Source organism: Mauremys reevesii, linkage group 11 (genome assembly GCF_016161935.1).
Source record: "Mauremys reevesii isolate NIE-2019 linkage group 11, ASM1616193v1, whole genome shotgun sequence".
NCBI lineage: Eukaryota > Metazoa > Chordata > Testudines > Geoemydidae > Mauremys > Mauremys reevesii.
Window position 1 is genome coordinate 43,964,586 of NC_052633.1, and position 13,351 is coordinate 43,977,936.

At 38.0% G+C, this 13,351-nt stretch overlaps 1 protein-coding gene across 9 annotated transcripts in view; it reads left to right on the forward strand.

Moving 5' to 3' along the window:
- The window catches only part of FIGN (fidgetin, microtubule severing factor), a 442,763-nt gene that overhangs the window by 371,279 nt on the left and 58,133 nt on the right, over positions 1 to 13,351 (forward strand). Inside the window, exons 1-2 of one of the 9 annotated variants that reach the window (XM_039495351.1) lie at positions 1,624 to 1,893; positions 2,686 to 2,789. The exons of 4 other annotated variants lie outside the window; for them this stretch is intronic. Coding sequence is in view for 3 of the 5 variants with exons in the window: in XM_039495346.1 (XP_039351280.1) it covers positions 2,782 to 2,785 (4 nt within the window). In the remaining 2 variants the exon portion in view is untranslated. Of the gene's footprint in view, positions 1 to 1,623; positions 1,894 to 2,341; positions 2,361 to 2,685; positions 2,790 to 13,351 lie in introns of those variants that run through there. 4 more of the 9 variants (XM_039495346.1, XM_039495348.1, XM_039495347.1 and 1 more) reach the window with 4 other exon arrangements.

Here is a 13,351-nt window from a genome sequence, read left to right on the forward strand (position 1 = left end):
CTTAGAGAAATGTCTGTTGAACCATATTGGTGCCATCCCTATGAAATCCAACAGGACTTTATCTGATACTTCATATGGTAATCTGTAAACACCTATTTGGTGGTTCTTTTTAACCCTGCCATGCAGCAACAAGAAGAAAAAGTATTTTTTGTTTTGTATTATTAGAAAACTGCTATGGAGGAGATTTTCAGAGGCACAAATGGCATATAGGTGCCTACCTGTGGAGTGAGGCACCTAACTGCTGTTTGTGCCTTTGAAAATCTCCTGCATAGTCACAGATTATCACACCATTTGAGCTTTTCTGATGTCATGTCTTGAGTATCAATCCTCCTCACTGAATAACAAGATTCTGTTCACTATACTACATGGTGGTGGCAGACAAATTCTGGAAGCAGAAGGGAGAGTGAAAAAGTTTTCTTATTTTGAAGTGATATATATGAGTGCAAGGATAGTTAAGAAAAAGGGGGGTTGAGAAAAAAATGAGAGGTTTAAATTGTATTCCCCCTCTTCCCAAAGTGCCAAGATATCTTTTCAGTAGCAGTTTGGAGCTGCTTAGATACAATCGTGTTTCTTTTTAATACACTAAGGCTCCCATTCAGGAAAGCACTTACGTATATACTTAACTTTAAGGATCTGCTTAAGTGCTTTTCTAAATCAGGATTCTGTCCTGAATCAGGGTGCACTCATGTGAGTAGTCCTATATAATGTTTCTAGGTAAATATTACAAACCTCTAGAAAATCTTTCACATCAGGATGAGGCACTATGTGATGAAAGTGATCAGCATTTTTATGATAAACCCACATTAAAAACTTCAAAAGAGAAGTAAAACAATATAAATACTACTTGTAATATGTTATTAAGTTGACAAAGAATATGCCTTAATACCATATAGCCATAGTTTACATTTTCAGTTACACAGCGGTGTCATTAAATCCTGAGAATTGGCTCCAAAATTAGGAGCCCCTTTACATTGCATGCATGTTCAAATAGAAATTTTTTTTTGCAAATGAGTGATTAAAGTATTTAACCTCCTTCTCCTCCGTTTGTTAGAAAACGCTCTTTTTTTTTTGTTTTGTTTTAACAATTACGAAAAATGCTAAAGCCAATCAAGCCATTACTTTGATAAACAGCTTGGAACAGTCTCGCCTAAATTCCACAAATTAAAAAAAAAAGCTAAATAATCACGACCTCACTCAACCTTATAGGGGATAATTATGTTGGTGCTTTAACATGGGGCAAAGGAAAACATAAAATTAAGGCATGAAAGAGAGTGTGCCTATTTTGAGAAAATACTAGGATAATTGGTAAAGATTTTATTACCATTTTATTATACAAAGATATTGGTTTTCCCTTCAAATATGTTTTTTCAGCCTGTTTTTCTGGCTTCAATCTGGGTGGAGTAGTTAAGTAACTGCTTATCACCGACGTCTTGGTACCATCTCTAGATATTGTAGGGGTATATTTTCAAAGCTGTGTGTGTTTGTTTTTTAACTTTGTGACCCCCTTCAACCAGTTCTGAAGTGCCTGGACTGCATGTTGCCATATAGGCTGGGTATGTCCATTGTGACATATTGGAATTGTACAACTTCTAATAGAATGCTGTCAGCATGGTATAGATGCTGAGATAACATTTAAAGTCAATGGGCCAGATCCCCAGCTGGTGTAGATCCGTAGTCAATGCAGCTGTACTAATTTACAACTGAGGCTCTGGCCCAGTAAGGCAGATTCTAATCAGGAAATCAGATGGAGGTTGATGGAGTTATTCTGGATTTACACTGGTGTAACTGGGATCAGAACCTGGTCCAATAAGCTACATGGTTAAGTTTCTCTGCAGTACTTTGAAAACGTACCAATCAGAGCGATGAAGAGAAGTAGAAGTTAAAGTACTCCTGGTGGGTGCCCACCTTATTCCTAATTTTTTAAAATGTCTAAGACCCCGTTTTGGTTCTATACCCCTGGTACTCCAGCAAGTCACTCTAGGGAGCCCTGGTACCTGTGAAGTTTTGGGGTTTGATTTCAGAGCAGAGATTTGATATCTGCTTGTGTCTCACAGAGCTAGGGAGGCATTGATCCTAGTGGTGTCTCATGCATCTACATTCCCACAGCATTTTTTCAAATATTTAGAAAATGGCAAGGAGGGTGAGAGGAAAAACACTATGTCCTAGAAACCAGAAAGGATGGGGATGAAGAAGAGTGGGAAGAAAAATCTTTAGCTCCTCCTCCTATCAGGGGTGGGGATAGAGGAAAGGTAAATATTGGGCAAAATTCTGTTCTGTTACCCAGATTTGACTAGTTGAATTGGATCCATTCTATTGAGTAAAGTTCCAGCATCAAACAATCATAATGTCCTGGCATTGAGGTAATGATTACATTGTTGTATTGCATCAACACACGATGACAGTTGTGACATTTCAGTGTCACATTGCAAACAGTGCAAGGTAATATCCAGAAATCACTTTGGGGTTACTGTAGAGATGTTCCTATTTGCAATTGGTATGCTTAATGCATTCTCTATGCCCTGCTGTATGTATTCACCTATGTTAATTTGTGCATAACGTTTTGAAAAATGTTAGTCTTTCAACTGTTTTTTGCAGCTTTTTCTGTAAATTTATTTTTACAGCTTGAATAAATTTACAGTATACTTTTTTGAATTTGTTTAAAGTAGCTCTTCATTCCTTCAATAGAGCGCTACTGAACTTCCCCATATTTAAAATGGAAAGTGTTTGTCTCAGATGAAATTGAACTCTCTGAAGTGCTAAAGCAGAGCCTGTGAGCAGTAAATGAGTGAGTAAGTAACTACCGGTAACTCTTGAAAATGTTTAGATAGCCTCAATATCTCACCCAAAGGAGAATGAAAAATCTGAAGTGCCTCATTTCACTTCATTGGCACTTTTTCAGATGTGCTGTGAATAGGTATTAAAACTATCGGTTTCTTAAAATAATTAGAAAGCAACTATTTCTGGGGAAAGCAGACTTGTGTATCAGTTTTGAATTCATAGGGTTTTACTTTGTGCATACAATGATGCTTAAGTTCGGGACTTTTATGTTGGGTTTTGTTATAGAGAAAATGAGTACTAGCAGGAGGATGAAGTTTCAGGAAGAGCTGATCTCACCAGGACTCAGTTCACCCTGTCAATATCGATGCTCTTGCAAGGATCATGTAGTTGCAGAGGACTCAGCTGCATGTTACAAATATACACGATTCATTTAAATTGGTCTTTGCAGTTTTTACTCTTTTTCCAGTATAAAGATCATAGGTTTTATTTTATTATAGTTTGGTACTCAGTTAAGCTAGGCTGGGTCACCTTGTACCACGCAACATGTTCATTTCATTCCTCTGCTAACAGTTAATGCCATATTTTTTATCTTTCACTGACTGGATGTCACAGGACATAACATTAATAGAAGACAGACACCTCTAATATAGTTTTATGAATGGCCTTTTAAAAAAACCTGGGATTTAAAACTCTACAGTAGACTGGTGGATATAGTCATCTACCTGATATATGTGAACTGTTTTCCCATTTCAGTGTCTCATCAATTATAGGTCTTATTCTGTGTAAGGTGAGGTGTTTTTTTTGTTTGTTTGTTTTTAAAGCACAAATAACTTCATTACACTTAATAAATTGCTTATTCTCTGTACTTAAAAGATTTCCCCCTTGAATATTACGATCAAGAATGGAAGAAGATACACAAAAAATAAGAGTCGAAGACTTGTCTAGTAGCTGAAGCACAGGACTGGAAACTGGGAGGTCTGGGCTTTTCTTTCTAGTTCTTTCACAGATTTTGTGTGTCCTCAAGTGAGTCATCGAATGTGTGCTTCCATTTCCCTGTCTATAAAATAGAGATAATACTTTTCTCCCTCACAGTGATGTTGTATAGATTATTCAGACCCTCTATGGAAAGTCCTATAAAAGTGCAAATATAATTAAATTATGTTCAAGCTCTTTGTATCTGTGTGTGTGAGAATCATACTCACCACATATATTGCACTTAAATACCATGATGATGGGTGCCACATGAATACACAAATGCTTGTATGTATTTACATCTGTAGGTATTGATATGTATAAACACACTGAACTACTTATAAACCCTTTTTGTAGTAGTATTCCTTTGTGCATAACGTGAGTGATTGTGTATGCCCAAGGCTGCATTACAGGCCTAGGATAGCAACTAAAATAGTTAAAGATAACTTTAATATTGCTATGGACTGATGACTAAGGATGGGTTTATCTAAACTAAAAAATGACCTGATGTCTCCCACCTCTGAGACTAATCCATTTCATAAGTACCAAAGGGTTTGGTTAAGTATCCCACCCTATCTGTCCCTCCAAAATTCCATAAGGAAACCCTATATGTTCCTGATAAATGAGTGAGCCACTCTTCGTGAAAACTGGAGGCGTGTGTTTATGTTATTTTGGCATGTGTGGGGCAGTGCAGGCCACAAACTGTTAGCTGAAGAGGAGATCCATCAGAAGATGGGGGAGAAAGAGAGTCCTTCAGTCACACTTGCAAAAAGGACAGTGGGGTTACCTTTGGGTGAGAGGGTTTTGTGACCAGTGGGGGCTCTCAAAAACTTTTGCATAAAATCTCTTCCATTTTTGGATGCTTATCTGAAGCAAACTTGTGAACATTTTGAAGTTTTCCTATTACTAATGGTAACTAGGACTAATTCTACTATTAAAATAATGCATAGCAGAAGTAGAAGGGAGGAGGAGATCACTCAAGAATTCTAAACTGGCTGTAATGATCAGTTAAAATAGGTTGGTCAGTGAAGCTGTGTGGAGGATAGGAGAATGTATTCATGGTATTGATATCTGAATCTGGACTAGTGAAAGGAATGTGGGGTACTCAACTGTGTCCTCATGAGACATTGAGCTATAGCACAAAACCAGTATTTTATTGGGTGGAATTCAGCTATCAGCCTCGATGCCTGACTGTTCCACTTCTATTCTGCCATCCTCAAATACAGATCTGCATTTGTTCTGTACTTATGATAACAGACCCCCCCAAAAAAGGATGGATTTAGGAATCCTTAATATCTTTATAATCTATTGTTTGAAATAGGTGCCATAGCTGACCTTTACTGGAACAATTGATGCTGTTGAGCTTCTTTAGTTGTGTAGCCAAAATAACTTGTCTTTTTTTTTAACATGGCTTTTTTGTTTAATAAACTCTTTAGCTCTTTCATATATGTAAATGCAAAACCTATCACTCTAGGACCATGTGGATTTGTGACACTTCCAAGGGGACCATGGGTCCATAAACCAATGAGTGGATTATGTAATGCTGCATAAACTCTGTATTATGACAGATATAACCCAGAACCTGTATTTTTTATGTTACTTAACTGTTTCAGAACATCATGTCTGAGAGAACACACCAAAATGGAAATTGCTTCTACAGAAGGTTGCAATAAATATTGATTGGATATATTGCATTGTTGGGCTCCATATATTTTAGAATGTTGCCAATTCTCTTGGCCTAAGCAACACTGTAAATACATGCTGCATTTCCTCGTCATACATTTGTTGGATTATAGCAATTTGGACCCAGCAGTTTCAACCTTTTATTCTTTACAATATGCTAGTTACAGTTACTTAAGGGGACCCTGTAACAAAATGACTAGAAAAAATTAATCTTTTCTAGACATCTAGAGCAATGCACATAATGCAGACACCAGTAATTTAATATAGTACAGAGTCCTATATATAGGTTTAACCAATGACTATTTGGAGCTTAGCTGGCAAAAGCAGAAAAAAAAAATTCCTTCCTGTGGCTATGCCTACAAAAGAAAAAAGGCAGAATACAGTAGAGATCACTCTGTTCTGGTGGTCTGCACAAATCTGCCAACTGCACCCCGAGCCCAGCACCTCCCCAAACCTGGCATCCCAGGTGGTTGCCTGGGTCGCCCGCCCCTAAATCTGGCCCATGGCAAATAACTTGTGTTGAAGATATTTCTGAAAGCTAATAGTTAAAGAAGTTACAGTAGAAATGACTTATAAATGTGTAGTTAGTATCCATGTTTATATCTTTTCTGTGTTGCATCCCTCTGAACATGAGCATCATCACTGTTCTGTTCCCATCTTAGTTTTCAAATGACTCTGGCCCATTGACCTTTAGGGCCCTATATCATATGACTTATCATACCACCATGTTGCCTATGGAGTTCAGGTGTTCCACAAGTGAATTTGCAGCCCCAGAGATGCTGTGTCCTAACCTTCTACTGCAGACATTCTTTTATGGATCAGTATTTTAATTAACTTTTTAATGAAGTTTAGAGTTATACTCAAAGATCTCCCTCCCCTTGCATCTTGCCAGGAACTTGATCTTCAGCAGGATCCTATTTTACTAGAAAGTCAAGAACAGACAATTGAAATCATTCTCATTTATCCTGAGGCAAAGACAGACACTCCTCCCCCAACCCTGTGCCCCTTTAGTAGATATACACAGAAGTTTGCTAACTGTGGGATGGAACAGCAAGTCTACTGTAAACATCAAAGATAACTTATACAGGAATTCTTGGAAGAAGTTTCCACCATACTTTAAATATTGTGACACTGTTTCAGTCAACTGCTTTTCCACACTGCATTACATTAATAGCCTCCTTGCAGGTTTCTTGGAATATGAAGAATAGGGGGAGCCTTCAGTAAAATGTTGGATCATAGTTTTGAATGGATGAGGATGAAGATGAGTTGTAGCTTTAAAGCTAATACGAGGTAGTCAGAACATGAAGAGCTCTGAAGTAGGTCAGTACTTTTGCTTGCTTTTTAGATCAATTTTTCTGCAGTTCTGCATTTACAAATGTTTAGCTGGTATTAACAGATAGCATTGATATTTTTATGTTGCTTTCTTTGGAGTATAGCATTCTGGATCATTTTCTGCTGTTTTATCCCTTTTGTCATGTGGCTTTCTAAATCTCATGCTAATAAGTAGCTGATGGATCTCACCAGCAATCTTGGCTTTGCTTTTAGTCTTTCTTCATTCTAACAATCCTGTCTACAGTACATACTATTCAGAAGGTGAATCTTGTATATTGCTGTTCAGTTGCCAGGCTTACAGTCTTAAGGTAATAAACCCTGCATTTCCCCATGGGTATTTGTGAATTAATTTAAAACAGTGATTTCATGAATGTTCGTCTTCTGAGATAGCAACAGAGGCCATGGTCCATATCCTTGGCTGCAGCAGGTTTTTAAAGTCTCCTAATCTTGGGTTGGTTGTGTGATGATCTGGCCTCCTTGTGTAAGTTAGGGCAGCCATTATACTGACTTCCAGTAGGCCCATTATGGGGCCAATATGGCAAATGAGGATTAGTGGGGTGTGGGGAAGCCTCAGACATGTCCACTACAACACCAGCAGAAAGGGAAAATAACATAGGAGCTGCTGTACTGGCTCTGCCCTGGGGTCATTCACCTGTGATTGGCTCTACTGGCCTTAAGGCCTGCATCTGCTGGGGATGTGGCATAAAGTGGGCACAAGGTATCCCAGGATCTGGGTCCAAGAGTTTGCAAGGTTATTACACACTATAATTGCTGCATGGTAATATCTGATTAGAACTACCAATATCACATCTGTGTTGATAGGCACCATGTTACTCTTCAGTTCCACACAAAATGAGGCACTCAAGAGGGCACAGCAAGGATCCTGAATGCCAAGTTGTCTATAAAATAGTGAACGAGAATGCTGTTGCTGACCTTGTTGATCAAAATTTTTTCATAAGCTGTTTCTGAAATGGGTGGATCTTCACCCAGCTGGTGATCATAAAACTATAGCTAACCATTCCCTAGTCTTAGGTAAGCATGAAAGCTTGTCTCTCTCACCAACAGAAGTTGGTCTAATAAAAGATATTACCTCACCCAAGTTATCTCTCTAATATCCTGGGACTGACACAGCTACAGAAACCCTTGTGGTGTTTAGATGTGCTTGTAATTATTAGAACTGGGAGCACTGGCTGTTGGGAGTCTGAAAGGACAGGAAACAGGAAGGAGGCGGGAGGAGGCTGAGTGAGAGTTACAGAGGGTGCAGCAGCAGCTTGGTAAAGAGGTTTCCACTGTAAAAATAAAGTCCTGTTGACGCTTGTTAGTACCTTGCCTGCTTGATACAACAACACTGAATACATAGTTTTATGAGTCCAGCTTGGTGTGTGTGTGTGTGTGTGTGTGTGTGTGTGTGTGTGTGTCCTAGTTAAAACAAAAAATCTCAGTGCATGCGTACAAAGCTTAGTACAAATGATTTTTAAAAAGAGAAGCTAAAGAACCTTCCTTCACCCCAGTTACCATTGCACTTTGAGCTAGCCATTCCACAACCAACCCAAGGCAAAAGCCAGGAGAAGCAACTGGCCTTGTGCAATAAACTAGAGGTCAACAGTTTTTATCTCTGTAGGCCTGGTGAAGAAAGTGAATTAAAGTTGGAGATCCTCCGCCAATAACACTTTTCCCTTTGATGATTATGTTTGAGCAGTGTCAGTCTGAAAGACTCATCTGCTCTTGCTTGGGAGTACACAGGATGAGAGGAGATCTTGGAACAAAGTATTATTATTACTACAATTTATGATTATTTAAAAATTCTGTGTGTCTGCGGATGGGGGAGAGTGGTGGGATGGGGAATAAGTAGATACTGTTCTCTTCGTGACTATACTTATCAACAGCTGTTTAATGGTGGGCGAAAGACCGGTGCTTATGGTGAGGGGCAAATGAGTGGGAATGGATTGGAGTCTGCCTAGATTCTAGTAGTGACCCTGTACACAGGTGTAGTAATTGCAGTAGTTTTTAATTTCTATTTTCATGTGCTAGAGCAGTGGTGGACAATCTGTGGCCCGTGGGCTGTGAGACAGTTTGTTTACATTGACTGCCCGCAGCTCCCAGTGGCCGTGGTTCACCATTCCTGGCCAATGGGAGCTGCAGGCAGCGGTGCGGCCCACAAGGACATGTTGGCTGCCACTTCCCGCAGCTCCCATTGGCAGGGAACGGCAACCACGGCCACTGGGAGCTGCGGGCAGCCGTGCTTGCGGACTGTCAATGTAAACAAACTGTCTCCCAGCCCACCAGCGGATTACCCTCACGGGCTGCAGGTTGCCCACCACTGTGCTAGAGCTAGGAAATATAGCTTTGGAAGAAAATTAGATATAGATGCCTCTGTAGAGTAGTTTTAAGAAACAAAACTAATGTTTTTACAAGGGAAATTATTCCCTGACTTATAGAAATTTGGGGGGGAAAAATTCCATTTTTCCACTTAAAACTAAAATGTAGATACTATGTAAATCTATAATGATTCTGCTAACTAGCATTCATTGGTCCAGGTGCTAAGACCCTGATTTGATCCTCTAACAAGCTCAACACAGGCAGAGCTCATTGCTGCTTAGTTCTAAGTTTTTGAATTTTGTTTTTCTTTCATATTGATCCTCTAAGTGCTGAGAGAGGAACTGTAACTGCTTTTATTTCTCTGTAGCCATGTTAAAATTCAATTTCTGTTAGAAAAATTAGAAAACAAGAACATAGAGAAAAATAAACATCAACATCAGTTTAACTTTTTTTTCGTTATATTTTTCTGTTTTTTCTTTTAGAGGCTACCTGTCTATATCACTTTGGGAGAGTGGGGGTGAGGGAAGGAGGGTTCAAATACTTCTATCTATCTATCTATCTATTCCACTTCTGTAGCTCCTTTTTCTCAAAGCATTTCACATTGATTAATTAACTAACCCTTAACACATCTGTTATCCTGCAGATGGATAGTCAAGGCACAAGACATTGTGGCACACATTTTCAAAAATACCCGTCATCTTGTGTTACAAAGATCCTAAGTATCTAACCCAGGACAACGCAGGCCTGACTCAGTGCTTGCCTAGAATAAGGTATTTTTGAAGTGTGTTAGCCAACACTCTTTAACGTTTCACAAACTTTAGTGTGGACAGGGCAAAAGTTGTATTTTAACACCTCTACCAGTTAATGTGAACTTCAATGGCTTCAATACCAGTTAACACATGTTGGTTAAAATGTTGGAGCTAGCATGTTTTAAAAACACATCTTTCATCTTATTCTAGACAAGCCCTCAAAGAATTACTGAGCTCCCACTTTTTTGTCTTTAGTAGGGGAAAAAAAGTTAGCTAACGAGGTAAATAACAAAGTAAAATCCTAGGAATACAAGACAGTTTGTAACTTTTCCATGTGTTTGAAGGTTGAGGTAAAGATTATGGACACGAAAGCTACAAACTGCCCTTGTCTAAACTAGGATTTTGTTTTGGTGTTGATTACCACATTAGTTAACTAATGTCATGAGTCAGTGCGCACCTTTTTTTCTTAGTTGAAGACTTTCCCATTCATGTCAAGACGACCTCTGGGTGCTCTGCACTCCTGATTTATCAAACCCAAGGCAGATAAAGCTGATATATATTTCTTAAACCTTTTTCTTTTCGTTATATCTTTTCTCAAAGGATAACTAGAATGTGTATGTTAAGAGCATTCAGGCATGAAGCTTGTAAATTAAAATATACTGTTATTAATATAAAAGTTTTAGTGGAGAAAAGAGGACTTGTTGCCAAGTATCAATATCAATAGAGGGTTTTTCCTATGGATTTAATATGACCATTCTTAGATTTCTTTTGGTTTTAAAATTCAAGGTTTTTATAAGGTGCTGTAGCTATTCAGTCAGACCACTTCCATAAGAAACATTCTTCTGGGACACTTACTGAACTGTTGGTATTATTTTGTAGGAAACTGATTTAAAGTGAACTAGAAAATGTCCAAACCATCAAAATGTGGGATGACTTGGGAAAGTTAATATATTTATTGAAATGCTACATTAAAAAAAGGAAAAAAAGTGATAGTTTTAAAAGTATATTTTAAAAATCCACTTCTTATAAGCAATAAAGCAAAACCGTAGTCCAATAAAGACTGTCTAACTACTGCCACTTAACATAGTACACTTCCTTACTGTACTGCAAAAAGAACTACAGAGGCTTGGTATATATTTATTTGGCTTTCTGACATATTAAAAGAATGATAATACCGTTTATAAATGTGTTTGTGCTTGGGGTGGAGGAGGTTGGTTCACACTAGATTATCAGAGAAGGCCTACTAGCCAAATAGCCAGAACACTTGGTGTGACAAGACATTTTTACAACAGGTATATAAATATTAAGTATCTAGTTGGTTTCAGTGTCAGACTTTATGATAGGGGTTGTTTTAAAAAATAGTATACTGCATATCAGTCTTCAGGAAGACTGTGCTAATATTTTTTTCTTCATGACTTCTTGAGGCTGTGTTCATGATGCGGGTAGAGCATATGTAATTTTTAAAGAAAGTAAGAGATCATCTTACTGTAGCTTGGTTTGTTTAAATGTTTGTTTAAATAGTTAACCCAGTCAGGTAGAGTACAGGGAAAGATAAAACCAATTAGTATGTTGCTTTGTACTTCTGTAGCTTGAGTTTCCCCTGAAAACTAGCGGTGCTAGTAAAACCAGATAAAATATTTACATTTCCTGGTACTTTTACATTCTGTTCTATTGCTTTAAATTATTTTTGTGTCCTGCTGTGTAAGTCATTGTCAGGGTATGCATTGTATAACTCCCAGTGACCTACTCAAGCATAAAGAGGAAACTTATTTATGTGCATTCTACCATGTGTTGGATATAAGTGAATATGAATGTGCATGCAAAATTCACGTTAAGTAATAGAAAACTGCTCTCACATGCTTTATGAGGAAAAATCCTTGTATACCCTGTTCTTCAAGAGACACCATCAACTTGAAAATATTTCCTTCTGAAAATGTTTGTACCTACTATGGTTATAAGCAACACATAAGATTACTATAGCTGAAAGATCTAGAGCTTTTAAAAGGAACATTTTTCTAAGTTTGTTTACCTTGTAAATTTGATGATATTTTGAGTCAAGTCCTAATCCCAATGAAGTCAATGAAGCAAGCCTGCCATTAAATTCAGTGGGCCCAGGGTTGCACCCTTTAGGTATTGTCAGTTTTGCAGACGGTTAGCCGTACTTCCTGTCTTATACACTAGGCTGTCATCTTTTCTTTCATCCGCTGCACTGGATGGACCTAACATACAAGCTCTTTCAGAAAGTTGTTTACCAGTAACAATGGCAGAGTTGTAGGTCTCAGATAGGTTTGTGCACGGAGTGAAGAGGATGTTTGGTGGCGTTGCTCTCAAGACTTTTCTAGTATTAAGAGAAGAAGAAAACCCTTTCCGTTTTTTTACAGGTGTATTTTAAAGAAGTAAAATTCAGGACATGCCATTCTTAAACTGATGGTTATTTTAATTATGTAATTTTTAAAAGTTCAAGATAACCATATCTCTTTAATGGTCTTATTCAAGGATGTATAAATAACTTGGATTGCGATGTCCCATTTTCAAGACAATGTTATAAATAACATGTATCCAACATAAGAAATGCGTAAAAATTGGGTTATTGCTTTTGTTTCTTTTTTTTTTAAAAAGGAGGAATCCAGATTTTTATCTCAGCAGCATCTGTGCTGATGTAGTGCATCTTAAAGCCATCAGACACCTTCAATGTTATCCTGTCAATGGCAATAGTTCCTCTTCCCACTGATACCCATGGGATTGGGCCCAGAAAGGAGGACTCTTAATTGTGAACAAACTCTATTGTCTGAGATAACACAGGCATTTACATTTTGTGGCTGGACTTTGAAGCTGAATTGTGTGAAGAAGCCCATGGTGCAGAACTGTAATTGCAATCTACCTGTGCTCTGAACTCTGCAAATGGAGGTTACTTGTCCCAAGCACAGGGAACTGTTCTGGGGAGTGAAGAGAAAGCTACATGTCTCTACTAGGTCTGGCTGCAACAAAGCCAGTGTCCTGGTTTATTAGAATGCCTCTCAATTGTTGTACATTGTGAAGTGAATATTTGTTCTGCTCTTCATTCTGATGTGCAGAATAACTGCACAATTGCACATACTTTTCTAAAGAGTACCACAATTGGAAATTTTCTCAAGCTCAGGAGAGGATAAGTTAATGTTACAATATCTCCTTGAAACCCTATTTTTACTTTTCTTTTTTTTTACCTTTCAAGAATGCTTCCCCTCTACACATCTGCTTCAGCAGACCAGTGAAGAGTTGGTACTGACTGCTTATATAATTTTTATGAACTAGCATGAGTACAGTATTTTTGCTTCATAAAAATATATCCATGGTAGGAAGGAGCTATGAAATCCAGCAAACAGGAGTTTAATACAAATGTCTTTAAAAAACTAAACTTATGATTAATTCAATGACACTTCAAGTGCTACTTAATTGACCATTTGGCCAAGATACTACCACAAATTTCCTGTAGCTTTATGTGAAATTTAGAGCCATGTCATTCCAACTGGCAGCAAAAA